This window comes from Anoplopoma fimbria, chromosome 4 (genome assembly GCF_027596085.1).
Source record: "Anoplopoma fimbria isolate UVic2021 breed Golden Eagle Sablefish chromosome 4, Afim_UVic_2022, whole genome shotgun sequence".
NCBI lineage: Eukaryota > Metazoa > Chordata > Actinopteri > Perciformes > Anoplopomatidae > Anoplopoma > Anoplopoma fimbria.
Window position 1 is genome coordinate 18229903 of NC_072452.1, and position 27083 is coordinate 18256985.

At 40.2% G+C, this 27083-nt stretch overlaps 1 protein-coding gene across 2 annotated transcripts in view; it reads right to left on the reverse strand.

Annotated features, from left to right (window-relative positions):
- The window catches only part of diaph2 (diaphanous-related formin 2), a 354189-nt gene that overhangs the window by 247348 nt on the left and 79758 nt on the right, over positions 1-27083 (reverse strand). For both annotated transcript variants that reach the window (XM_054597377.1, XM_054597376.1), the window contains one exon: positions 8729-8868. In XM_054597377.1, coding sequence (XP_054453352.1) covers positions 8729-8868 — 140 coding nt within the window. The remainder of the gene's footprint in view (positions 1-8728; positions 8869-27083) is intronic.

Here is a 27083-nt window from a genome sequence, read left to right on the forward strand (position 1 = left end):
TCAAATTGTTTGTCATAAAAAAAGTGCTACAAATCAAATCATGTCCCTTCAGTTCCTGAATCAACCAACTTTAACGCTATTCATTCAGAGCAAGTCAACATTTAATTCCCAACATCCACTTTGTGTGAAACAATCCGACAGCATCATATCACGTAGCAGAACAGAACCATGAAGAACTAACGTTAAGTTACTGAGCAGCAGTTGAAAAAATATATATCAAGGATCATTTTGTTAATGCACAAAAACTGCGTTGGTCAACAAAAAAACAAATTACAGAATGCAAAACGTGTGGGTAACGAATTCAGAATCGGACGCAAACTTAAATTATATTTGGTAAAGGGCGCATTATGTCTTGTTTAGGATTCGAAACTCAATGTTTAAGACTTGAGACTTGAGTGCAAAGACTTGATGCTTACTTGTGACTTGCAAAAAAAAAAAAAAATGACTTGGTGGCTCGTCTGTTTGTTATTTACCACACCTAATTTGCTGTATCGATTTAGAAGAGTATTTTTTCTCAAACTATTGTTTCGTGATAAAAAAAAATTAAGTAATTGAGCCACGCCAAAGCAACTGTTCACTGAACAACAGGAGCAGTTCCGATGTTTGATATTGGTACTAAAGCTAGTAACACAGTGTGAGGAAAATATTCCTGGTGTCAGCACTCCAAGAATATGATTGCTGGTGTAACCAAGCAAGCAGAGGAACAGCAGCAGTGCAGTACTCCAAAGGAGCACTTTGCACTTCTAATGGTATTTGAGTCACAGCTTGAATCCAAAACGTGGTTCTAACAAAGAGCGAAGCTCAGCCCTAAGACATGAACAAATGTTCCACTTCTCCTGGTAGAAGCTGCTTGTATGTGTTTTTTTGTGTGTGTGTGTGTGTGTGTGTGTGTGTGTGTGTGTGTGTGTGTGTGTGTGTGTGTGTGTGTGTGTGTGTGTGTGTGTGTGTGTGTGTCAATAATAGTGTATGTATGTGTGCAAAAGAAGTGTGAGTGGTTGGAGAGTCTCTATTAGAGTTAAATCAACTAGTAAGTGCAGACAGCTGACAGAACACCATGCTCCCAATTAATTCTGAAATGAACCCCCAAGGAGTGCAAAACACACTAGATATTTCTAATTACCCCCCGAACAATACCAAGGATTCCAACAACACTCCTTCCTGTTGGATGAGGCTAGACGGAAATCACTAGGACAACTGGCGGATTGCAGGTTGATTAGACAAATTCATGTACTTATTTGTTTGTGGAAGATCAGAAGAAGCATCATCAGGTTTGATGTGATGTATCTCCACATTCCTCTGGCTTCCGCAGAGATGAGATGAGAAAGATGAGTTTCATCGTTCAGGAAATAGAAAGACCGGTTACTATTTTCAAAGCAATAAAGTTGCCATTATGTTTAAGCTTTTTTTTTTTTTTGCTTTCACCTTATATAGTAGATAGAATTGTGCTATTTGATATCTGCTGGGAACTGCTAAAACATGAGGACAGCTCTGCAATCCTGCAGCAGATTAGATGACTTTCAACTCTTAGGAAAGTTGATAAATGCTTTTATTCCGAACCATGAAAATAGAAACAAATAGGTATCACTCTGAGAATTTAAGGCCAGATTGGACAGATATCCTGCTCAGAAGTTGTTTATTTACGGGCTCAGGTCAAATGATTATGTCCCACGTACAAAAACAGGAAGACAATAATTCAAGTTTGCATACATGTTTGAGGATATATGATTATTTTTACACCAAAGATTTTGTCAAGCTGTTCTGTTTCAATACATGTCAAAAATGCACTATATTTTATATTGTTCTGTGTACACAGGCATCACATCCGCCAAATTTAGAAACAAATATTTCTAAATTATGTATGTATCACGTCAGGGCCATAACAGATATGGGTATCTTGGAGGTTAACAGATGGTGTAATAAAATGAAATAGGCATCACTCTTGAAATATACCCAGGCACTGAGGACATTTATGTCTCCAAAATCGTTTTCACTGCCTCTGAGGAAGAAGGGCGAACGTCAACTCTGAAGTCAGCCGCAAGGGTAAAAACTAGTTAACTTGCTCATTTCTGACTGCTCATCACGTCTGTTGGAAACAGTGTCATAACATTTGTGCCAAATTTAACAGTCAAATAAATCTCTTTGAATGCTATAAAACGAGAATGATTGCACCATCCTCAGACATAAAAGACAAAATGAGTGTGGATTCACTAATGAGTGAATCATTTCTGTTACTTTTTGAAAACACTGAACACCGGAGACCATTGCTAATTTATTATGTAATTTCCTCGTCTTTCCTGTCTTGTTTCTCCTTGACGAGTGACGGAGCAACCTTGTATGAGGGCCTGGAAGGTGAGAGTGGTTTGTAATAACACTGGGAGTCTAGAGAGGAGAGTCCCACAACATGGTCCAAAGAAAATTACCCCAGTGGAAAGCTTCAAACCTCCACTTTACTTCTTGGCTGTGTGTCTAACAGCCACAACAGATTTTACGGCCCTGACAGGTTAGGTTTTTGGATATATCTTGAGTCTCTCCTCCTTCCTTTCTCATCCCTTCCTTCGAGATGTTTAATCTCGATCGTCATGGTAGGAAATTAAATTGCTTTTTTTTTTTTCCATTACACTACAAAGCGATGGGAAGAAATGGTGCTTGATCCAGAAATTTCAAAGGCAGGCTGTCATGTGTCCCGAGGTAGCCTGTTCCACTGAACTCCACCGAGGACATCAGAATTGTTAATGCTACATTTAAAATATTCAAATTGACATGGAGTCTGATTGGGCTTACAAAAGCACTATCCAGGGTAACAAAGTGAATACAGATGATCAATTATGGATGATTCATTGAGATGGGGGGCTATTTCCACATCAAAAATGACGGAGTTGAAACAGTTATTCATCTCTGAGAAAGATTCTATGTCAGACAGAGCTGGCCCATTGATGTCTACTGTTGCTAAGACCTCAACAGGTATCATTCATCAGCGCAGTGTTAACTCATTGCAGTTGCATCGAGAGCCACTATTCACACTTTGTGCCTGTGCCAGACAAGATTTCTGGCCTGAGCTGTCGAGTGGGGTTTTTATAGAGCCGCCGGGACGTGTAGATGCTCATATTTTTTTTCCAGCAGTCACAATAGCAGATGGATATGCTCTTTCGTGCTGGTGTTGATTGGCTGTTGGGCACACAGTGGACAGAAGAGACCAAGGGAGGAAGAGTCGGCGATGTAACAATACCAGTTAGTGCTACTAATAAAATACCTTTGTGCCAAGGGGGGGACTTTTTTTAACACCTTTTAATTGTCTTGGTTTTAATTGTTTGAGTAAGTGCCACGCACATAAAATGTAATGACAATCAAGTACAGTAATTTCTTTACACTTCCCGGTTGGCATTCACTATATATATCAAAAAAAGTTTGATTACAGTGTAGTTTGATTGTCTAGAAATACAGTTTCTGGTCATATATGAGTTTATTTGGCTGCATTTCACTGTAAAACACAAAGATTACGAGATAAGGGAGTGATTTCTGTATCATTATAAAGGGAGCACCACCACTGTACTTGGCAGGAATGCTGAACAAAAGTGTTTGTCAGTATGTTGTTCAATGCTTTATCAAGCTGTGCATTAGGACAGACAGTCAACCAGACGAGCGGCTTTGTGTGAGCAGGCATAGTAACTTCAAAGCTCGTAAAAAGCCCATTACTAGTGTTCCATGCAACCCTCTGTTCTCAGCTACAAGCATTCAGCTGAGAAAAGCTGGTGAGACTGATTCAGGCTCTGAGACACCCTGTGTGGCAGAGCAGCAAGATCATCACAACAACCCACACCTTGAGTATCCAGACACAGAGAGAAACTCTGGTGTCAGCAAATGTCTCCCGCCTCCATAAAAAGACCTCGCAAGAAAATGCCCCTGAGAAAATGTCTGACTTGTACCGTGAAGATTTCACATAATGAAAAGTTGGGAGCCCGGTTCAATTTTGCTTAAATATGTCTTAGGGATCTGAGAGCTAGCAGATCTAATATGGAAGTCACTGTCGGGATTTGACAGAGTCATAGTGTAATGCTGAGGGCTAAACATAAGGAACTCAGAAGCCGGGGCCATGGATGTGCGCTCTGCTGCTCAAAACCACTCTCCTATTTTTATATTGGAAAGTCTATTGATGGAGCTGCAGCTGAGTGAGATCAGAGGAAGTGAGCTTTACCCTTCAGAGCTGCATCGGACTGAATTATCAAGTAAAGTGTAAAAGTAACGTATGCAAAAAATAAATATGTTTTACCTATTGAGATATTAAATTCCTGATATATTTTTACATGGATGGTATCACAGTTTTCCCTTTTGCGAGACAGAGAGTAGAAATTGTCAAATGAGTTTTAAAAAGGAGGCCGGACTGAAACACTGCAGGATTTCTCTTCCACTAAATGAGGAAATAAGAGGGTTGTAATTTTTTCTGTAAATTGGCATCTCGCTTCACGTCAGTGGATTAAGAAATTAATGAAAAGCGGCAAGTCAATCTGACACTTTTAAATTAAGAAAAGAGTATCCAAATGACAGAATTAAAAATGTGGAGAATGAAGTAGACGATAAATAATTGGCTGGGGAAATTCTGACAGAAAGAAAAGTGGAAAACATGGCAGCTGAGCAGAAGAGAGTGGAAACAGAGTAAGCAGCCGATGCTCCAGGCAATGCCATCTGTGGGTGGATCTGCAAAGGCTGCATGCCACACACCTGTGTGGAACTGCCTGGGAGATAAAGCCCTGAGCACAATGGCCCTGTGGCCACCTGTGCTGCCAAACAGGTGCACAGCCCAGCCAATTAAACTATTAGACAAACACAGGCCTCTGGGAGCAAATTAGCAGGCTGCCCAAACATCACAGGAAAAACAAAAAAGCAATGGTAAGCAGTAACTGTGAGAGAACACTTTGATGAGAGACTTTCATTTCGGTGTATAGAATTAAGTTTAATGTTCCACAAAACAAAGAACTGGTTTTGATTTGGTTATCACATAAATGTTGAAAGTGTCACAGTGTTGAATCACAGACCACCACATTTGTTATTTGATATATAATGTATGAAAAAATATTAAATTGATTACCATGCATTAAGGATCAGGGCTATATTTTGCTATAATATTTCCAAATGACACCAATATTTCTTGATATAGAGGAAAGAAGAAGACACACTGGATACAATAGTTGGTGAACTCAAGATTTCTAATTGTAATATAGTACTATGTGTGTATGGTCAATGGCCGACAATTGACAAAGCAGGGCTTTAAACGATAATAGAAATAAAACTGCATAAAAAGTTATGACAGCAGATTTTTACATAAGCTTAAAATAGCATATGACATAAATAACAGTCCTGTTTAGTTTAAGGTATCCTACAGTACTTCTACATTTATTGATAAATTGATGATGTCTTTTTTAACTTAATTGAAGGTAGAGTTTAGGATCATGTAGGCAATCCTTTGACAATATCTGACCATTGTGGACTGATTCTGCTAAATGGTTGATAATTCCAAACCCCAACATTACAATACTGCTCTGTATTTCACTATTAAACTAATTTGCTAATTTCTTTAGGTAAATTTCAAATGAAGTCCCCAAAATATAAATATTCAAAAGCAAGCCACCTGATCATCATGCTAAGATGTAAATTACCATGAATGCCCTGCTCTGCCATCGACTTCATGGCTATTTTCAGTATATGATAACATGGTGTACTAAGGTTACATTAACATAGTGGAGTCAGAGGACTAGCAAACCAAATGTGGATTTCCTGTGTGTCGTGATCCATGACAATTAAGGGCATTCATATTCATTAGGGGTAACCTTATCCATGCTTCAAGAAAACAATCAGTCCCTTTACCCAAGAGAGAAATAATGAGAGGCGTTAAGATGAGCAGGGGGCCGGATTTAGTCGACACTCGCACAGACCTCCTAGGCACACAAACTAACACACACCCAGAGGTGGCTTTCTCCCAGCATGGACACTGCCACCAGTAGAAGGCAACTCGTCCATAAACCACTGGTCCCTTACATGCTGGTCAAAGGTTCAGCCATTTGAAAACACCCACAGGGCAAGACTGGCCTCACTTACGTCCCCTCGGCACAAGTTGGCCTTTCTGAGTGGAGAGGCTGACTTGACTCCCCACAGCTTGCTGGAGACTGTGGAGACTGTCTTCACAGCTCTGCAATCACTCCAGGAATAATTACATAGCTACCCATAACACAATAAAACATGATTTATATTAAACGTTGCATCTATTTTAAGCTCAGCACATTGTACATCTATCTATGGTTCCTTAGTGTATGTGTCACTAGATAAAGACTTCTTTTTAGCCGACTGAATATCTTTGTAAACTTATCATGGACCAAACCAACATGTCAAGTGGATCCCATTGGTTGGATCCTTTCCACTCCTGAGTTTGCTATGGGAGAGGAGCGTAGCTATGAATGAAAATGTCGAATAGGTGTCTTGAGTTGTGCATTTTAGTTAGAGCACAAAACTCTTTGTGTTTGTTTTTTTTCAAAAATTGGTGAATGCAGAGATGCAGTAGTTAAGCTGGTGGTAGCACACAGACTAAATGAAAGGTCTTCCGGGGGCCATGCTGGCGGCTTCCTTCTCTGTACCCAGGGTGAACATAAAAAACTAGTCCACTTATCCGATGACCATTTAATATGCACCATTCATTGATTCACATTAGGAAACATTTCCTCAACAGTGGGCTGGTAAATAATTTAAAGGGTCTGCTGTCACTGAGGGTTCCGTTTGCAATAGTGGGACCAAATTAAAATTGAACATCCTATTTAAAGAGAGAAGGAGGAGAATTTGGGTAAAAAGTAGAGACAAGCCTTAAAATAAAAGAATCAGTGAGGCCACAAAATGAATGACTCAAGAGCCAGTCAAGGCTCAACAAGGTGGAGCTGAGAAGCAAAATGATCTTTGGCAACAGTTTCATAAAGTCTTCCAATAGGTTGCAGAGAAGAAGTACAGGCACTGGCCTGACATTTTTGGTTTGGTGGATTGGAGGCAGGTTGTAAACATGACATAGAGCCACATGCTTATTAAGGTTTCAGAATGGCTAGCTATCTGATGTGGCAAAATAGACTTCCTATCTATTAGATCTTAATGGCCAGAGTGGTCTGGAATGAAAGACTCGCTGCAAGTGACGATGAGCTTGTGCTCATTTGGTCGTCTACACCATTGCTTGTTTAAAAGTTGAGGCTGTGCGTCTGCCTTGTCTAACTTGTTTCTGTAAAGAAACCTCACTGGAACTGGTCCAATGAGGTTTCTTTACATACATCCATTAGAAGTATATGGTTTCCAGCAGACAACCCCTGTGCGCTGATTAATGTGGAGAGACTGGAATGATGTGATTAACTTATAGAGGGATATTACTGAAAAAAAGAGATTTTAAAGCCATGTTTAATCTCTTCGAATGAAAAAACAAATAGACAAAGGAATTGAGAAAAATGTATGAATTGGCAAGAGTAAAAATACAATTTTGTTCATTTTTAATGCATTCCAGGTTCATGTAAACCGATTTTCAGTTCATCGGGTACACCTACACAGTCCTGCAATCCTGCAACCTTCATAAAGGTTACAATGTTCTGTTTTTGTGGAAGAGGTGTTGATTGAACCGTAGGATCATTTTTGAGGATGCAGTTTGTTGTGCTGTTGTATCAACAGGAACACCTGTCAGTGTAATTGAATGCAATTCAACAGCACTATGAAATGCAACCTCCACAAAGACCATACAGTTAAATCATCAATTCTCTAAAAGTTTTTGAAAAACTGAACATTACAACTTGTTTGGACTGAATGAGCATTGATTGCAGGATTGTTGTATTAGATTGCATAAGTTTTGCCGTGTGCACGTAGTAAACTGGGACTGAGTGTATATCCAAGGCATTTTTTATACTAAACCTCCATTTTCCTCCTATCCAGATTTACCAAAATGCTGCTCAACACTGATAAAAAGCTTGATAGCACGAGAGAAGCTTTTATGTACAGTGTGTGCTTGTCCTTGCACTTCATCACTTAGACTGAGCTTTTGTCAAATCCACTGTGCTGAGCACTACTATAGACAAAGACAGAGAGCAACCAGGGCCACAAACATGAAATCTAATTTTTGTAACATGACCTTAATAGAACATGTGGTTTGGTAAAATCTGACATGATTCCACTTCAAACAATCATAAAAAAAAAGTGCACACTTTCTGAAAGATGACTTTCACTCTGGTCCTTTCCATTCCACTTTTGCTTGATGGAATTAATGGATTTAATCATTTTCTTGCAAAAAATCAGTGCCCTGAAAAAATTGCATCAAGTGCATCTGGCAAATGCTATTGTGCCAAAAGTATTGTGCAGTATTTCCAGCTGTGCATTTTCTGTTGTGTGTGCTAGGAGTTCACAAGGTAACTGTCATACAGCAATGTCCAAAGGATAACAAACCAACATAATGAGAGAATGATGTTGATGTTAATCATTGTGGGACTGTAAGGTCTAAAACTATAGACACTGTTGAGCCTTCACAGCAAACTCGCCATAGAAACGGGTTCAACAGTTCGGTGCAAAAAAGGAGTCCTCTTTTGATTTCTGCAAATCTTTTCATCGTTGTGCCAGTAGTAAGAGACACTCAAATAAGCACTTTGAGCTGTGATATTTACGAATTTCACTCAGAGCATTTCCAGGCAAAAGGCACAGTTTGCAGTGTGTGAAAAAAGTGACTAACCTGACAGGGTTACTAGTGAGAGACACTCTGAGGGACTCCAGGCAATTGAGCAGCTTTTCTTCTGTGATGCCAGAACGCAGCTCATGGACATATTCTTGGGATGAAAGGGTACACTCATGCTTGCTGTTCCTTAGTCCACCCTGAAAAACAAAATATCAACAGGACAGTTATTAGATTACCATCATGCACTATTAACACTTTGGTAATGTCATCAAAAACAAAAAGGGTAATAAATAGAAAGAGAACTTTGTGAAAGCAGTTGAAGGACATCCACAGAAAGGTTACTGAATGAAACCTTCATTTTATTTTATAATAAACTATATAATAAAGCACAGACTCAACAATACCATAAAGAAGACTTTAGCAGACTTGTGCTGCATATGTACCTTGTTTTCTCGGTAGGTGTAGTTGTTAAGACTTGATTTGATTTAAAATTTGGATACTCAGGAAGATTAAAAGCTGGCCAAAACATCTGTGTTTTCAAAAAAGGATGAGTGAGCGTTTAGAGACGAGTTGGCCAATTTCTCTTTTTCTATATCAGCCAATATCCTAATGAAGGTCTTAGTCACAAAGAGCCAAACACAGGCTCTACATGCTATCTGCAGCACCTCCTGCTTGAAGTAAATGGATTCTTGTGTTTAATCTCCACACAGGGCTCTAGAGACATGTTGCTACACTGATGCTTACACAATGAGACCACCTATTGGCAGCAATACACACAATTACACCACAACAGGGAGACATATATCCGCACACTCACTCTCCCAGCACACAGTGTAGTCAACATTGTACATTAGATTAAGCTACGTCTCGATTCCATTTCCAGAGTGATTGAACGTATGGTTTGACATTGTTGACATGCAATCACCATACATTTTGAGGAATACAAATGAAAAAGCTCTGCGTGCAAATTGATTAATTGTACTACATTAGCTCCACTTCCAGAACAAGTTCCAAGAACAAATAGGTGTTAAATTAGTAATTTTCAGGTTATGTTGTCAAATGAGCTACATTTCAGGTGGGGAATGAGTCAAGGTACTTTACAAAACAAAATGCGAAAAACACACCATAGAGAAAGAATCAAATACGCGTGAACCAGACTGCTGGACCAAATCCTCCACACTGTGTTCATCCCTGGACTGCTGGTTCCCCACACAGCTGAGCTGTGCTAATAGGCAGTTTGGTAAGTAATAAGCTAGCTCATTTATCCGGAGAAAAGAGAGGCCTGCTGCTCTCCTGCAATGCACAGTCAACATGAAAGAACCATATTTGTTTGTTGTTTTTTTTTTATTGGAAAAAGCAGAGGGAGTCTAACAGCAGCATGATACTAATAACTCTGTGCTTTAGGTGTAAACTGAGCTCATGGTTTGATTGGCTAAGTAATGAGTGGAAGTGTTTATTTGATAAAGGCTGACGTAAAGTCACGTTCCTCAACCCGTAGGAGTGATTCCTGCCGAAAACCAAGTACAAGAGGTGCATCTTCTACAACATGTTTCCAAATTACATTTAATAAATATAACCAAGCACAAACAGTACAGTACAGTACAGTACAGTACATATATATATATATATATATATATATATATATATATATATATATAAAAAAAAAAAAGAATGGTTGCAAAATAAAATAAAAGGTGAAATTAAGTAAAGTGGCATAAGTAGATCCTTGTTTTCATGCCCTACTCATATATATATATATATATATATATATATATATATATATATATATACAATTTGATCTCATCAATCAGCTCTGTGTTGTGTACTTTCCGTAACTTACAGTTAAAGTAATATACATATTTTGTTCTCCTTTCAGACTCATCTACAAAGTGTGGAGCAGTGCATGAAAAAGATTGAACAGCTAAACAGGCAGGCGGCAGAGAAAGCGAAGAAGAACAAAACTGTAGAACAGCAGCTTCCTAATATGCAGGTGACTGTGGCATATATATATATATATATATAGGCATGAAAACAAGTAGGGCATGAAAACAAGGATTGTTTATAAAACAAGGATTATATATATATATATATATATATAAAACAATCCTTGTTTAAATATGAGTAGGGCATGAAAACAAGGATCTACTTGTGCCACTTTACTTAATTTCACCTTTTATTTTATTTTGCAACCATTGTTTTTTTTCTATTACTAATCTCTGCCATGGCTTTCAACATGTTCATCTGCTCTGCTATTGTGATACACTATTTGATTTTTTTCCTTAAATGCAATTCTGTGTTTCTGTCTTATCTCCGTCTTTCTCATTTTCATCTATACAAACACTTATGCCATCTTTTTTCCGAGCGCCGTTGTGTGAATGTGGGGAGCGCCTGGCTTAGCTTTTATCTAACTGGAGGTAGTTATTAGACCTTTGGGAGATAAGAATCCTTCTCGTTACTAGCTTTGTTTCAACTATTACCTACCACAGGACTCTTTGTTGAACATTCTTACCTCACACATGTTTGACATTGACTAAGAAAATAATAAAAAATAAAAAAAGGTAAGACCAGAAATACACTATGTGAAAGCTTAATTAATAAGTGCAGTGACAGATACTTCGAACACTTAACAAACCCCCAGGGTGAAATGCTGGGACTTTGAGTATTCAAGGTAAAACTTAGACAGTTATGTAAAACCGTATAGTAAGCACAACCATCTTTTCTTTTCTGCTTGTTTAGGTACTTCAATGTGCTTTGAATTCCTTGACTGATAGCGCTTTATTTTTTAAACAAACTCTTGAAATCTTTACACAGAGTAATGTCGGTCGTGTCTGACTCACTTTTGAAAAATGTTCTCAGAAATTGTATCATTCTTTTAGTATGAAGGAAAACTTGCTCATGAATATGTCTAAACAAGTTGTTATCATGATGTGATAATCAGCCAGTCAATATATCATGAAATAATTGTCAAGGCTCAGCAGTTAGCTTTCTTAGGGTGCATTTTTAACATCTTGGTAAAGGCAACAGATGAAAATGAGCCGTTTAGGCTTATCTTGGATTATTTTCATTTTTTTCTGATGATAAACTAACAATTACCTACAAATGCATTATGCTGTTTAACCCTGTGTTGGTTCTTGCCCATAGATTAATTATGTAATGACAATGGGGTTTTAGAATAGAAGTAAAAAAAAAACTAAGCAAACTCTGCAAAAGTACTCATCAATTTAAAACACTTAGGCCTATGATCCTCCAGTGGGATTCTTCCCTATTAAGAAGAAGATGGAAATTATAGTCTTCATTATCCAATAAGGTTTGTACTCCCTGGACAAGGACCTACCAAAGACCTGGGACCAGAACTATTTATACAACTGATGTGAGCCATGCTTTACAAGTGCCGGACTAACCATGCCATTAATGCAGGAACAACATACGTAACGTGTTAGTGTCCTTTGTCCTCCAGTATAGTACAAGTAGAGGGAAAAGGATAAACAACGGTTGGCATTTCAATTCTATCTACAGGCAATCACAGTTGCATCGCAGTCAAATCAACAACTGTTTTTGCTGTAGCAAATAGTGTGGTTTTGAAATGCACTGCTGTCTGCACTGGATCCGTTTCGATGAATAACAAAGGCTAAAAAAACACAGTTGGGTAGACAGTAGAGAGGCAATATGTCACCACCGTGCTGCAAAAAGTTTCTAAGATAATGGCAGGTGAGATGTATTAAAGCCACAGTGCTGGATTGCATGCAAGTGTGAGAGCAATCACCTGCCATTTGGCCGAGTTGTGAAGAATAGCTTGCAGGCATGAGTAAGAACTTTTAAATTGAACTTAAACTTTAGACATTATTGCTAAAACTTTAACTGTAAATAAATGCACTTCTGGCTAAGAAATCAGGCCCAAACAACATAAATATTGACCCAAACATAGCAAAAGAATATACTGTATAAAAGCACTCACAACTTTAAATGTAAATATGGTTATTAAATTATTGATATTCACTCTTTGGATATGGCTGAAAAAGAGGCTGCATTCTTAGAACATTACTTCCAATAATACACAGGGCAGTGAGAGGAAAACATCACCCACTTTGTATTTATCTTCTTACTTCTCGGCTGTTCCCAGCAGGCATACCACTATGTCCAGAAAAACTAGAGCTCTGGTTTCACCGCCTGCTCTGACCTCCGGAAACCAAAGCCTCTGACCATGAACTGCTTTTTCACGACCCTAGCCCAAATCAATGGAATCCTTTGGGGATAATATCAACATTACACCACCGAACTGGCAGCAGAGAAACAATCTGAAGATTAGAGGGAGGTGGCATTACCTGCTGGCTACTGGGTAATAGAGTTTCCCCCTTCAGGCTCACAAAAATGGTCAACAGAAGAAAATGGTCAAAAAAGAGGCCCTGGAGGAAGGGAGTAAGGGATGAGGGAGAGAGATGTTGTGGGGGTTGGTGTGTGATGAAGTAGTAAGACGTTAAACGTGAAGGAAGCGGAGGGAGTGTGAGGGCGATATGAGGGGAAAAAGTAGGGGTTAGATATGAAGACACAAAACTTGTATGGGGGGGGGAGAGAGAGAAAAAGGGCAGGGCAGAGAGATTGAGCACCAGGAGAGACAACCTCAACAGTAGAGGACAGACCGAGCCTTTTGACCACAGCCTTAGAGCCTCATCTCCTGACGCTTATTGAATCCCCTATTTGCCGATAACAGTATTTCCTGCCAAAGAAAATAGTGCTGGGAGCAATTACTTCGGCGAGCCTGTCAATTTCATTTTGGTAGTGGGTTAGGGGGGGGTTAGGGGAGTATTGAGGCTCATTCCCTCTCTTCCTGCATCACCTCTGTCTCCCTCTCTCTCCCTCTCTCTCTCTCTATGCCGTGGGGAGTGACAGAGTGCTGTGCTTTCTATCGAGGGCAGGGCAGGGAGACAATGCCAAGGCGGCTGCACCTCCACATGTCATCTTCACCTGTAATGAGCCTATAACAAGCTGGCAGCTTCCTCGGTGCCCAGTGCTCGGCACACTCGGGCGGACTGATAGATACATTATTCAGCTTCTTTGTCAGCTTACTGGAAAACCACATGGAGGCAATGTGTCTGGCCTGGAAGCCAGAGCTGGGAGAGATAGCTGATAGCTACTGCTTCTTCCATTCAATCTGCCTCGCCGCCCCTCTCTGTCTCACTCAGACGTATACGCTTTCTTCTAAAGAATGTTTTCCCAACTCTCTTATCTCTGCTAGTGTCGCATGATCAAGAAGTACAATTAGCAAGTGAAGCAAGAACAGTACTACACTCGAGTTTCTGTCGATCATCACAGCATGGGATTAGCGTTACAATGATTCCTTTGGATGCCCAGTATGAAAGTCATCCAAAGCTTTGTGTCTAAATGTGTTTCTTTAATGGGGATAGAAAAATGATGACCCCCGCTGTATTCATTCGAAAGTCGTGACTCATTGCAGCACTAAATGCTATTTTTAAAGAAAAGCATAGATGTTGCAATCGGCTTATTGTGAAAGCTTATTTTAAGGAGAAGCAAAAATGTGACAACCAAGACTGCAGCAGAACTGTACATAGAAACAAATCACCACAACAACGTCTAGCTACTGATTTGATTATCTGAATATGACACTCGGCTTTTCTGAAGAGCGACGATGTTAAATCATGGCTTGCTTCACTGTAGTGAATAAAATAGTTCTGCATAGAAATATGAGAATAAGTGAGAGAGTATGTTCAAACTCCCTCATCCCTTCCTGATATTTAAAGGTGACAAACATGTCGGTTTACAACAACACCTTGCAGGTTGGACAAACAAAAATAACTGCATGTGGGGGAAGAGTGATATGCAAGAACACATTCTGGTGGTGTGATTGTGGATGATGTATTATATGAACGGAGAACTTTGCAGGGTGGATTTCGAGGGAACTTTTCTACAACACTGTTCTTGGAATGGTTAGGAATATAAACATAATAGGACACACAAACACAGCCCTCACATACAGTTCCAAAAAAGACAAAAAGTAAAAAAAATAATGAATGAAAAATCTAATTACTCATTCTTTGAGTGTAATTAATGAAAATGACTAGAGCGCCCTACTGCTCTTTGTGAAAAAGAATAATGCAGATACAATCTGAGCAATTAGTGCATATCATGCCGTATGATAGCCACGTTACAACTTAATTTCCTGCTCATTAGGGTTCAGTAGATTAGTAGAGATGAATGATGTCACAAGAATTGGTAAAAAAACGGTCTTCAGTCAGGTAGATCCAAATGCCATGCCTCACCCTTTCCCTTATGATACTAACGTGACCTATGAACAACGCTGTCAACACAAACTGTGCAGGGAAGGTTTGTACTCAACAAACACAAACACACACACACACACACAAACAAGAGACGTCATATAAATGAGAAATCTTACATTTAACACAATCTAAAGTTTGGCATGTGTCGGTGGCAGCAGTGGTAAAGGTCAAAGGGAACACGGATCAGTTGAGATGCTGGTTGGATGGACAATGAGTTTTCCATAGCCCTCCTTAAAGGACAGAGTCCTGCTGCCGGCAGATAAGACATTTCATCCAACCACCAAGACACAGGGCTCCCAGCTCAGAGGGGGGGATTTCCCAGCAGACCATGTGGCCAAGCAGTGTTCCCACTCTTTGCTAGGGATCATTTTCCAGGACATTAACAGGACATTTTCACTGATAATCTGTTGCGCCACAGCCATACAGTAATATGTTTCTCTCTATGGAACATTAAAAAGAGTTGCAGTCTCTGGCTGGAATTCATCTATGAAATAATATCTAAACAATGCCCAACACACATTTGAAACCATTTCTCCAGAGTTGAGAGAAGCATTTGCAGCCATAGTAAGCGTAGTTCATTCTCAGCTAAAGGAAAGAGGAGAATGTTGAAATAATATTCCAGGACAACACAAGATTTGCCAGGAAATGTTCCTTTTTCATGATTGTTTTCAGGACCGAAAAACTGTTTGCAAGGATGTGTGGAAAACCTGGAAAACCATTTCACCCCCTTTCTCTCCAATTCAGTCTTTTTACTCCTCTTATTTTTTCCTTCTCTTTCCTATCTGTCCGTTGCTGTCTCTCACTCTGTCCATACTGAGGTGTTTTGAACCCTGGGTGACGGACAAAAACAAAATCTGTCTTTCTGCACTGTGACTTTCTCTTCATTTTGTATTTATTTTCTTCCCTTTATCTTCTGCCTGTTGTGGGCAGAAAAACAAAATCTACAGGCTGCTTTATTCTCTCATGTCTGCACAACTACAATTTTCTGATAACACAGACACAATTAGGCCTGCAACATTCTCTCAATAATCAGGCTAGTGGCATTACATATTGTGTCCAGACAAGACAAGCAGACCACAGCAGAGAAGGCAGACTGAGGAGGAAAACACAAAAAGAAGCAATGAGGTATTAGGCTGCAAACAGCATGAAAATAACTGACTGCAGGGTTCACTTTGTAAGAAACACTGGGCAGCAGCCAATGCGTCATGGCGTGTGTGTGTGTGGGGAGGGGTGTGTGTGTGTGTGTGTGTGTGTGTGTGTGTGTGTGTGTGTGTGTGTGTGTGTGTGTGTGTGTGTGTGTGTGTGTGTGTGTGTTGATCCCCAAGAGAGGAAGAGAAAGAACACACAGTGACAATAACAACCACAAAACCTGATATTAAACAATTCCATTCCCTTTTCATTTCAACATAAACATGCCCACAATAGTTCCTGACAGTAATTCAATTACAAACAGGGGTATCCTACTTCTTTCACACTGAAAGGTCAGATATAAAATATGGGGCAGCTCAACCATGGGTTGGAATATATATTAGATTTATTTATTCAGAACTAGAATTTATACAGGAAAATGTTTTTATTAAAAAAAGGCCATGTTCCTATAAATGGGTTTTAAACTTTCAAACAAAACAGAAAGGGACAAGACCCCCTTTGTTGTGCCTAGAATGTACTTGTCATGCGGTGATGAATAAAGGATGCTTCTGTTCTTAAAGAGAAAGCTGTACATGACTGCAGACATCAGCACATTCAAGGACAATAATGAACAAAGAACTAAAATGCATTCATTCAGCCCCATCAGCTACACCTAATAGCTTATCAAATATATTTTATTTCCGTTGCATCACAAATAACAAAAATGTCTATCAGTATGTCCTTATCATCAATCATATGTTTGTTCTTGTAGCAAGAGAATCTTAAAACAACAAAAGAAAAATTGAATGTTATTAGCTCAATATTCAACAAAGACATTTTTAACTGCATGGTGTTTAATGGCAGCTGCTTGGTAACTGTTGCGGTAACAATAATGATGAAAAATATGGAACACTTTTGTTGCAACCTCACACCATTTAAATCTCACCAAAGTGAAAAGTAGAAGTCGTTTCAAGGTTAACCTGTTTGTGATAGGTCCACCTTGACCCTTACCAGACTAACAACAAGGGCGATTGTGTTTACCTCTCTGAGAGTGGCCCATCTCCCCCCTTTCTCTCTTAACTTTAGCCTGACCCACGCCAGATAGTTCAGACTTTGGAGGAAAAACACATACACACACCGTGTCGGTGCTACTGGCTGTGTCCCAGATGTGGACAAGGGGAGGGGAGGGCAGGCCAACAGGCACCGTCAGCAAACTCTCTTGGCTTTAATCCCGCTGAAAGTTGACCTACAAGGTACCATCATCAGTGTTTCAAATAGTAGCTGAAAGATGTCCACAATGTTTGTCCACAATTCAGCCAGGGACAGATGGGTTCTTTATCATTGCAATCCCCAAGGGATAAAGCAGTCTCCATCAGTAAAACGAGGTTAAGATCAAAGCTAAAGTCTACTTGCTGGTGGGGAAATGAAACTACCAAAAAATACTCACTAAAAGTCTATGCAAACAAAGCTATGTTACTAAACTGAGGAGACTGTAAGAAGGATTTTCTATGCTTGTGGGTCTAAAAATAAAATGTTATCAAAGAAACATGATCTTGGACAATCCTTGATTTTTATTTTATTCTAATTTTGTTTTGCCATTAAGAGGGGTGAACGGTATAAAATTCCCTCCGTTACCAAACAACTCGAGACTGTTTACTGATTATCAAATAAAAACATAGGGCCGGGAGAGAAAGGGATGGAGGGGAGACGCAATAAGAAAATGAATACATAACTAAAATGTTGGCAGATCAAAGAGCTCCATTAAGAAAAATGTATATTAGAGCAACACACAATGAACAGAGAGGACTTCATGATAGAGATAAGTTATTGCTGCAGAAACCAATCACTTATGAATTTTTATTTTTTTCCCAGCATGCAAAGATCAAGGGAAGACATTTTCCTCACAATTTTGTATTTTATTTTTAATATATTAGGTAACCAGGTAACATGCTTGTGAATATAATCCATTTAATATATTTTTTTTTTTACTATTTGTATATTTAGAGAGGAAGGAGAAGAAGGTGATAGCCGAAGGACTTATGCATGCAATGTTTCTTAAAGTTATTAATAATAATAATTTGAAGCTTAGAAGCTTTTAACTAATCCGTACAGCCCTAATAATTACCCGTGGAGCCGAAACTCCAGCAGGAAAGATTTCTGCTCTTGTTTGCATAAAAAATGCAAATTCACCTATTTGGCAATTGTTTGGCTTTACACCAAAAGAAAAAGGAAAGATAGAGAGTGTGAACGAAGTGATTTGTAAATTGTGCAATAAACAAGTCTGGATTACAGATGGAAACACCACACATATCCGCTCCCATCTTCAAGTCACTATCAAACAGAATACACCAGCCTCCCACTGAGTTCATCTCCAAAGAGCAGCCGTACCAAAACTCCACCATGATGAGCAATAAACCCTCAAATATCAGGGGCTTTTGCAAGGGGATCAAAATATAAACTAAAGCATTTATTTCAAGTTAACTATCTTGATGTATTGATCCAAGCATTCCCTTGTGTGAAATAGAGATTACAATTATATCTGCTTGAGTCCCTCTTCAGTTTTGTTTGGACAATCATTTTGTATATTGTTTTTCTCAAAGAAATATTGTCAGTAGGGGACTTTCAACATCGACCAAACCTAGCTAACACTGTCACATAATTGTTGAGAGAGGGTAAATAGTGGATAGCTATTCACTATTTATGTGCGAAAAGCCCGAGACAAACCTACTCTTGGTAACTTAATGGGTGCTGTTTTGGAACTTAAAGTACCAAAAGTAAAAAAATTGACTGATTTGACAGAATGGCCCATTTCAAATAATATATTTACAGTTGGCCTACATATCGTATAACAATTGATGCAATGATGTGACTAGCAAAGATGTTAACTTCTTTCATTAACTTAATAATAATGCTATATACTAGTTAATAATACATTATAGTTTATTAGTTGATGTCTATTTTGTATAGATAATCTGAATTTGCAAAGCTGCTAGTAACTAATGTTTTCAAATACATGTAGTGAAATTAAAAGGGAAATATTTATTTCTGAGATGTGGTGGATTGGTAGCATAAAGTTACATAACTGGAAATGCTTGTAAAGTATAGTATATTATAGTATAGTAAAGAAGGCTACTAGTTCCTCAAATGTGTACAGTACATAAGTAGCCTCAGTGTACCTTGTCACAACACAGCTAGCGCAAGAGCACACAAATGTTTACAAGAGTACAAAGTTCTTCATAGATCTAGCCTCTTCATTTTGCTCTCAAAGAGCACCAGACCGATACCTTTTACTTTAAAATGTACATCATTTTCTTTTGGCGGGTGCTTTGACCCAGACCCTCTACGGTGTGTGTGTGTGTGTGTGTGTGTGTGTGTGTGTGTGTGTGTGTGTGTGTGTGTGTGTGTGTGTGTGTGTGTGTGTGTGTGTGTGTGTGTGTGTGTGTTAATTAAATGCCATTCATGCCGCAGCTAATAAATGTCTCTCTAGAGGGAATGCTTTAAAGCTCGAATTACACATTTTCAGTATTTTGTGTCTTTGTGTGCATCAGTACACGTGCAAATATAGTAACACGGTTTTATACACATTTGTATATTGCTTGTGTGCCTGTGTTGGTACATGTACGTTTTTTGGGGTGTGTGTGTGTGTGTGGTGCAGAATATTCCTCTGAGCTGTTCTCCCTGTGCTTTGCAGGACTCATGTCTGCACTGAATTTCAATGACACCTCTATAAAGATAGGAGCAGATGTCAGCCTGCTCACTGAAAGTCAGGTAGAAGAGAGTGAGAAAAAGTAGAGTGAGAAAAATTGAGTGCACACTAGCTGCAGAAAGAAGTCTTAAGTTATGTGTCAACCGGCAGCGGTGTAATACAACAAAAACTAGGATTTACTGTTGAGGTATACCATGAAGGATGAGAAGTTTTTTAACATGTAAAACAAGAAACTCAGAAACTGCATCGGACTGAAGGTCGGCTGATGGACAGGTTTCTGAGAGTTGAACCTTTGACAATAAGATCATTATGGAGACGTATGGATTTTCTCACCCCCCGACTAACTCAACCTAAAAATGAGTCCAATGATTCAGCCACATGCTTTCAAGGTAATCTTGGCGCCTCGTTCCCCCGCATGTACTCCCAGCGTTGTGGTGGAGGGCTTTAACAAGTGAGCTGTTAAGCAGGTAGAGTCACAAAGGATCTCATTTAGGTTTTCACTGTGGTCTTGGCTGCATTGATTGCAATGTGAAGGCCTAATGAACTCTGTGCTCTTGTTTCCAGCTCTGGGAGTTTGGGTATGAAGCCAAGAGCAGCAACTGCTGACTAAAAGTTTGGGAAAGGACTACAAAAAAGGGGTTTGAAAAAAAAAAAAAAAGGGGAAACAGTGCTGAAGCTATGAATAAATGAGGAAGAGTACTGATGTTGCTTTCTAATAAGAACCTTGTTTTTATGCTCCTTCGTCCTTCTTTACCAGCCATCTCCATAAAGGACGACCCGTGATAAATCATACAATGGGCAAGCACGCAATGGGGTCGAAAGGTCGAGGTCAATCTGACTGTCTTCTTTCCTGCTTTGCCTTCCCCGGTGATTCAGCTGAATAACAATCCTAGAAACCGAGAATAAACAACACTTCAATTACCTTTAGTTGACCTAAAAAGTTGCAAGAGACTATGTGTGTAGACACAACGTGAGGCAACAGCTCATGAGTAGAACCCTCAACCAGTGAGAAAAGTGGGTTTAAGTTTGTCTCGCCATTTTGGGGATGCAGGACTAAGCCTTAGTTTAAAGGTCACTCTGTGGTCCAGTAAGTGGTTTTGATTTTGTTGTAGTGTGTTGAAGTGTTATTTTTCCCCACACACGGCCCTTTAAGCCCATAAGGCTTACCTGTGTACCTCGCTAAAATTGTCATGTACTTGTTCGTCTGATCAGAACAGGCTCAGGAACTCTTGCAAATGGCTGTATAAGCAGATGTCTTTGTTTCAGCAAAGACTGGCTTTGTCTTCCCTTCTTTGATGCAGCGCTGCACACGTCTCACCAAGGTGGCAGGTCAGTCTCTGTCTTCAACATCTGCATGCTGAATGGTGCCTCTGCTTCTTAGTCAGCCGTTCTCTCTCTCTATCTTATAACTCTGTCTGGCCTTTAACTGACAATGTCAACTTGGAAGAGTCGACTGCCCTGACTCGCCTGTTCAGTAACAGCAGTCAGTCAACTTCACAAATCAGCCCTTTATAGGAGTGTATGTGTACGGACATAAATATATGCAAGCTGTTTCACATACACATCCCCGTGTGTGAGGTTAATCAGGTTCTGTTGGCTTAGCCTTGGCCCTCTGACCCTACTAAAGAAGTGTGCTAGAATGTTGACCCAAACCCTTGCATGACCAGAGGTCAAAGCCTTGTTGTTGTATTGGTTGTATTGGGAATATCTAGCATCAATATGCCTGTTACTGGTTTAATCCTGGGTGAAATATAACAAAGGTTATGCGCTATAACTCTAACTCTAAAAGTGGAGGCAGAGCCCTCTAACCTTCTGTCTTGCTTCGTGACTTACTGACTTTGTGGATGCAGACACACTGTCCATTAATACAGCTTGTACCAAGGAAAGCTGCTGGGTCCATCCTAATTCACTTAACACACACATGGAGATTTCGATGCACTCCAACACAGCTTGAGAAAGGCAAGCCTTTGCAGCCAAGCAGAGTGAAGCCTGTGCCCGTTGAACACATGGCACAATTTGTACCCTTCCTAACTTAACCTCTGCAGCTGGAATAGTGTGCACTCTTATCAGTACAGCACACAAAACCCACAACCCATCATTCCCTAGTCATCTTCTCTAACCTGAGAACAAACTGCCAACAATGTGCAATAAATAACAAAGAGGAAACAGATAGGCAGGACAAAAACTGGGCTCAGGTAAACATGATTTGGCAGGGACATTAATGATGTCCAATCCCCTACACAGGTTCTGTGGGCAGATTCTGATGGAGGGGACAAGCATGATTTACGACAATGGCAGTCCGGGGAGAATGGCGATGGGCCTTGCCAGAAGCAGAATGGTCGGTATGTGAGCCTGTTTGTATTTGTGTTCATGGTTGTGTTTGCCGTACTGACCCTCAACTTGGACAGGATTCTAAATGGGAGTAGACTGAGCTCTGACCAGTTAAACACAAATGCATGTGCACGGACATACCCACACATGAGCACATGTACATTCCCACAAGGAAAAGCTCTGAATTTCCCTGAACCTCAAAGCAGTGGGTTGGGTACATTGGATTTAGTTATTATTTCCAGGGCGGTCAGCTTTGATCTCCCTCTGATGTCTGTATTGGGGTCGTCTCATCTCTAATAATCACAGATACATTTCCTATCTTCTTCCCTGTTAGCCGGATAAATAGGATTTCAAATCGTCTGGTGCTACCTCATCAGAAGAAAAACATGATCTATGAAATATCTACCCGTGAAAACCCATACTGAAAGATTATCTTCTCATCACACAGAAAGCACAGCTAACAGATAAGGGTGAAAAAGGTGATCCGTACTGAAAGGGAAACACACTGTGTATGTGTTAGGCGGGTGGAAACGTGTGCGTGGATCTGTATTTGTCTTTTTAATGTACGTCTGTGTGCATGTTAATAGAAAAATTGTGAAATAGATTAAGAGAGAAAGCAAGAGCAATGCAGTGCCAATGCAATTTCAGCCATTTATGTTTTGTCTCAAACCAAAAGGGCTCCCCTTCCAAACAAGCATTATTGGATGCGTTCAGCTTGAGATCTCAGGAAACAAAGAAAGCGTTTCTTCTACTATCCACACTATCACTCTGTCTCCAATGAGAGGCTGCGGCCCATTCAATAGCAGTAGGAATACCTATTCATCAAGACGTCTGTGTCCAGGCCCGGCTTAATAACAGATGGAGAGATCTTTAAGTGCCCATAAATGAAGGCTCCAAACTTGAGAGAAAAAACTTGCATCAGCAGAGCAACGGCTAAACGAACTCTGTCCCAGGTTGGGCTCAACTACTCCAACAAAGCAAGATTAATTTGCCTGTGGAATTGAGGCCGATGCCCGAGCCATGGCATGCTGCCTAGCTGATGTTGAGGTGCAGTGGTGCCTCCAGTGCACCAGGAACAGTGGTTTAATGTCAACAGTGCAGCATCACAGGGAAAGGCAGAAACTGGCTTCCACAGCTTTGATGAGAAGAAGCGAACATCCCACCACAGACCAGACATACACAGAAAATAAAAATGGAGCCAACATAAATATTAATAAGAACTAGAACAATTACAGCTCTGTTCAGGTGCTATGGCACAAGGGACAATTTAGATTGCGGAGTAAAAGATTATTATTGTTATTAAGTATGGTGAAGTACCATCAGCAAAAGATTAATTAAAGAGATACCATTTTGTTAATACAATGTCACTAAACTATATCAAAATTAATAAAAAGAAAAACAGTAGTGCAATTGAACACACAAAATTAGGAATATGGGGAGGACAATATGTGACCTCGAGTGAATTAATTAAATATCTCAACCTCGTGCAACATGGGAGATGAGGATGCAGACTTGGTCAGCAAGGAAGAAGTGGAAGAAGAAATGTAATTAGTTCAAGAACAGCTACTTGTCCACACACACACACACACACACACACACACACACACACACACACACACACACACACACACACACACACACACACACACACACACACACACACACACAGCTTGTTCATTTGTCTATGAGCTTAACTATTTGAGGCACTATGAAGCTGTACCATTTCAAGCAGAAGCTGCTAAGGTGCCGACATCCTTTCCTAACCTCTTTTTCCCCCCCACCTCTGACAGGTGTGACCTTTCGGCTCTGCTGGTAGTGGCGGCTCTCGCCTCCAGACAGTAGGCCCGAATTAGTCACCATCTCTGAGAAATGTGACTCCTTGCACGAATGCGCATGTGAGGCCCAAGCTCTCTCCAGCATGGCCGAAGGGCCTGCTATGAAAAATAGAACAGCTAATGCCTGGAGATAGAGACATTCATCAAAGACCAGGGCCCTGCCTGCCTGCTTTGTGTGCTGCCTTCACTCCTTATTCTCTATTCAGTACTGAGATGCAGAAACAACTCACTTATTGGAGAGTCATAAAAGAGGGATGGGGAGTTTTATTATTATTGCTGTAAGAATTTAATATCATTGCTGGACCTTTTTCTTACCCAAAAAGAGAGAGTCCCTAGATTTTGGGGATTTATTTTTATTTATTTTTTTTACAACCATTCTCATGCTTCAAGTGATCCCTTATGTTTAGAAGGAAAAAAAGGATATCGTAGTCTCATGAGGGTAGGCATCAACAGATGGATGCGTGTGGAGCCTCTTCAACACTTGATTCAGCACAGTGGGTTGCCTCCATTGGCCACCTTTTGAATGACAATTGCAGGAAGGGTATTGAGAATATCAGGAGGGGGCCCAAAAAATGCCCTGGGAAATGGTAGCCATGCCAACTGGCGCAGAGCAGCTGGACCAGTTAACCTCTGCGGTGAACTTGCTAAACCCTGGGGTATGGCTTGGTAATGACATCCTTTCTTCAACGTCTTTTTTCCATCACTGCATTCCTTATTATTGATCCTGGCAGGTCACAGAGGAATACTATGGTGGAATATGTCGCCCAATGTGTGTTCATGCCCATATATGATGGGATACAGGGAAAGACCGCTTTCTCTTGGTTTACTCAAAGTCCCCTCTACCAACAAAGGGTTAGCATGATACTGGAAGAATCATGCGAACCCTTTGAAAATATCAAAGCCTAAAGGTTCTGTGCCACGGGATTTCTCCTTTGCCAGAAAGACATGGTAATAAAAGCGAACTTCTGGGGCAAGGAATGTAGACAGCTCAGAAACAAGGTTCACACATTGAGATCATGAAATATAATATATTTGTCTCAACACCTGCGGTACGCATATTATCCTTCTGAGTATCGACCACTCAAAACTTCCAATTGTCATTGCAATCTATTTCTTTGCGCTCTTCTTATGGGATGGAAGTAATGGGTTCAAAGAGCTTTGTTGACAAGCAATGGCCCAAAAGATTGGGCTTCTTCTCAATGGGTGAAGGTGATTCTTCACACTAGGGCTGTAAAGTCCTAGTCGACTGGTCGACTTATTGGTCGATACGTTCTGGGTCGACCAAAATTCTGATTGGTCGATTTTTTGCCGTGTTAATTTCATAAAGTCGTCATCAGGAGGAAAGTACCAAGTGCTAATGGGGGTGTTTTCAGAGCCCTGTTTCACAGAAAACAGCCTGTCTTCAGAGAACACCCCCCTTGTTTTCACTATTTTGGATTAGCCCAACCCACTAGAGACAGGTAGATTGAAGAAGGTCCATGTTATTCAACGTCCGGTGGTTTAATTGCTGAATATTTATTTTTATTTTGAGCGTTTCATTTAAGTTTCATTTGAGTCCTCCTCCTCTACCATCCATGTCAAAGACATCGGCAGTGTGGCAGAATCTTTCCAAAATAGATGGCGGGAAAAAAGTCGAATGTAAAATTTGCATATCACAGCTCGACTACAAACATGGCGTATCATCTAAAAACGGTAATATTTCAATATTATAGCCTATTAATATCATATTAAACATATTTCAATATTTTAGTCTAATAATCGTTTATTCGTTTTATAACTGCAGGATCCCTCCGATACACCCAGACCACGCTGGATGTTAAGCCTCCTCTATCATCCAAACGCAAACATGATATCACAGAAGGAATTGTCAATTTTATTGCTCAGGATATGAGGCCCATTGGTGTCGTGGAAGGCCAAGGTTTTAAAACCTGTTTTTTGGAACCTGGATATTCAGTGCCAGCGCGCCAGACAATCATGCATGCACTAACCGCAAAATACAAGGGACTCAAAGAGAAAGCGCAAACCTAATGCGCAATTGCGCCGTGCCCACTGTTTGTAGGCTATTGTTTTGAGCCTTTGCTTTATTTTTGGTACATGATCTGGGATGTTTAATAAAGATACTTTTCCCTGAATTGCATTTTGTGTTTAATTGCCTTCTTGTGCTGATATCAGTATATATTTTCGGTAATCATGGGCTATTATATTGCGCAGATGCACGTGATGCCTCCCCCCCCATTAGTCGATTTTTAGTCGAAATTTCAGGGTTTCAGTCGACCAAGAATTTCTTTGGTTGATTACAGCCCTACTTCACACAGAGCCAGTACATAACAAACACAGCAGACAATGCCAAAGGCTAGCCGGCAGGATTCAAGATGCACACACACACACACACACACACACACACACACACACACACACACACACACACACACACACACACACACACACACACACACACACACACACACACACACACACACACACACACACACACACACACACACACACACACCGTATTTCTCAGTAACACCACAGCTCCAGGTGCCTCATGGGGGCCACTGCCTCCCTTCATCCCTCCATCTATCCACCCATACGCCTGTCTCTCTGATCCTCGTCTTTTCTCTCTCAAAACCTTAGGTTTGCATGGGCCTTCAGTGTGAGAGCTCCTGCTGTCATACATAGTTCTTCGAAGAGCGATAGGAAAATAAACATAAAAGAAAAAATGAGGCAATACTAAAACAATAGTTCAGCAGTGCAGCAATCCAAAAGTAAAACCTTCCATTTCTATTGTTGTATGTAGTAAACAAGCTATGAAGAGGAACTGCATACGGGTAAAAGCACTGTTTCACTAACAAGAGCGGACACACTGGAATGCTGTTTTCCGTGTACACAAATGTGTCTGTTTGCTCAAGTGACTGAACATTGCATCAGGCATGTAGATTGTGTTTGTGTATGTGCCATTGTGTGTGCGTTCTCTGCCAATGCCAAGGGCCTCTCAGACGTGGGGGGTAAAACACAGGCAGCTCTGGCAGGGCTGCTTCAAAGCGGAGGCAGGCAGAAATTCCTTCCGCACATGTGTGCCTTCATGTGATTGTGTGCACATGTGCGTGTGTGCG